The 2,204-nt window shown below is 57.1% G+C and overlaps 1 protein-coding gene across 1 annotated transcript in view; it reads right to left on the minus strand.

Annotated features, from left to right (window-relative positions):
* LOC119362507 (vegetative cell wall protein gp1-like) overlaps positions 1–1,429 on the minus strand; it is a 2,763-nt gene extending 1,334 nt beyond the window's left edge. The window contains exon 1 of the mRNA XM_037627742.1: positions 7–1,429. Coding sequence (XP_037483639.1) covers positions 7–1,356 — 1,350 coding nt within the window. The 5' untranslated portion in view covers positions 1,357–1,429. The remainder of the gene's footprint in view (positions 1–6) is intronic.
* Between the last annotated feature and the right edge of the window lie 775 nt (positions 1,430–2,204).

Here is a 2,204-nt window from a genome sequence, read left to right on the forward strand (position 1 = left end):
GGAAACCACACGGTCGACCGGTTTCGGAGCCGGCGGCATGGACACCACATGCCCGGCCGGTTTCTGAGACGGCGGCATGGAAACCACACGGTCGACCGGTTTCGGAGCCGGCGGCATGGACACCGCAGGCCCGGCCGGTTTCTGAGACGGCGGCATGGACACCACACGTTCGACCGGTTTCTGAGACGGCGGCATGGACACCGCACGTTCCACTGGCTTTGGAGAAGGTGGCATGGACGTCACCTGACCTGATGGTTTCGGAGTAGACGGTGGCATAGACACCACACGCCCGACTGGTTTTGAAGAAGGCGGCATGGACACCACCCGACCGGATGGTTCAGGAGACGGTGGCACGGCGACATGTCCGCCGGCTGGCTTTGGAGACGGCGGCACGGCGACATGTCCTTCTTGCTTTGCAGGCGACGGCGCGGCCCCGTACCCAGAAGGTTTCGGAGACGGCGGCACGGTGACATGTCCTTCTTGCTTTGCCGGCGATGGCGCGCTCCCGTACCCATAAGGATGAGGAGACGGCGGCACGGCGACATGCCCTTCGTGCTTTGCAGGCGATGGCGCGGTCCCGTACCCAGAAGGTTTCGGAGACGGCGGCACGGCGGCATGCCCTTCTTGCTTTGCAGGTGATGGCGCGGACCCGTACCAGTAAGGTATTGGAGACGGCCAGGCCGTATGCCCGGGTGCTTTCTCAGGCGAAAACGGCACATCCATGTAGCCGGCTGGCTTTGCAGGTGGAGGCGGTGGCACAGCCACGTAGCCGGCAGGTGGTTTTGCCGGCGGTGCCGCGGCCACATACCCGGGCCAGGCAGCCTGCGGTGGAGGCGGCGGCGGCGGCATCACCTGCTTCGCCGGGTACGCCACGACCGGCCACTCGTCGACGGGTACCTCCAGATGGGGCTCCGGCAGCACGATGGGGCCGAGACGATACGTGAGGTAGAGCAGGCCGCGCACCTCGGTGCGGTGCACCTTGCGGATCTGGTAGGACGCGAACTGCGGCATGCTGTGGGCGCCGTAGTCGGCGCCGTGCCCGACGCCGGTGAGGATCTCGGACAGGGGCACGATGACCTCGCCGACGTCGCGGTCGCCGCCGAAGATGCGCTCGACGCGGAGGAGGATGTGGAGGCAGCCGCCCGTGGCCTCCTCGGCGGTGGGCGGCACGGCGAACTGGAGCGTGGCGTTCCAGGTCGGGTTGCGGCCGCCGTGGGGGTCCGGCGGGGTGCACTGGCGAGTGATCGGGTCGCCGGAGATGGTCGCCACCGCGTACACCTCCATGCGCGTGATGAGGTTCACGCTCTTCAGGTCCTTGGCTGACAGGAGGGTGACCTCCAGCACTCGGTACGCCATGCCGGTGAACTGAAGCAAGCCGGACTTTGCAGTGCTTCGTGCTAGGTGGTAATCGTGGTGGTGGTTTCAAGCTGAGAAGGAGAGGAATGCGCTATACATGTATGTATAGGCGTAGGAGCGCTGCTTGTGGCAAATAAGACTCCAGTTTGCAAGCAAACACAGGGTGTAAATTCAGATGCGAAAATGCTAAACCTACAAAGTGCCTACGTAAGCTTACGAAACATGCCAAACTAAACATCCCCTGATTTTCAGGGGTGGGCCCCACCCTCCCCTAAAAACCAATCCTAATCTTCCACGTTGGCTGTTACGTAAACATAAGTAGCTTCCCTACATAAGTCTAGCATTGCCCATTCAGATGGGGGCATCGTCCTCGACACCTGTTTGATTCTCGAGGCACATATATATTCGTGAGCATTGTGCAACAATAAAGCTACTTTTATGAAAATAAAACAAAGACATCATACGCCAAATCATGAAATAGACATAACGTACAATTGCCGTGACAAAATTTCAGATCTAAGTATGGCTCACAGCTTGAGAAACAAAAGGACAAATCTAACAATGAGGCGTTGTGGAGGTGAGCCCGAGAGTGAAAAAAGAAATCGTTAAAAAATGAAATAAATTCAAAAAATTCCAAAAAAATTGTGTAAAAGATGACTGTGTGCGTGGTTTCCGCGCCAAATTTCAGAGTATTTGGATGTCTGAGTAGCTCTCAGCAAAAAGGAAAAATTTAAGGTTTGTGAAAAAATTTACTGTTTGGACTCAGTTTTTTTTGTTGAGAGTTACTCAGATGTGCAAATGTTTTGAGATTTGGCACGCACCTCGCACACTCAAATATCTTTCATGAA

Source organism: Triticum dicoccoides, chromosome 2B (genome assembly GCF_002162155.2).
Source record: "Triticum dicoccoides isolate Atlit2015 ecotype Zavitan chromosome 2B, WEW_v2.0, whole genome shotgun sequence".
NCBI classification, from domain to species: Eukaryota; Viridiplantae; Streptophyta; class Magnoliopsida; order Poales; family Poaceae; genus Triticum; species Triticum dicoccoides.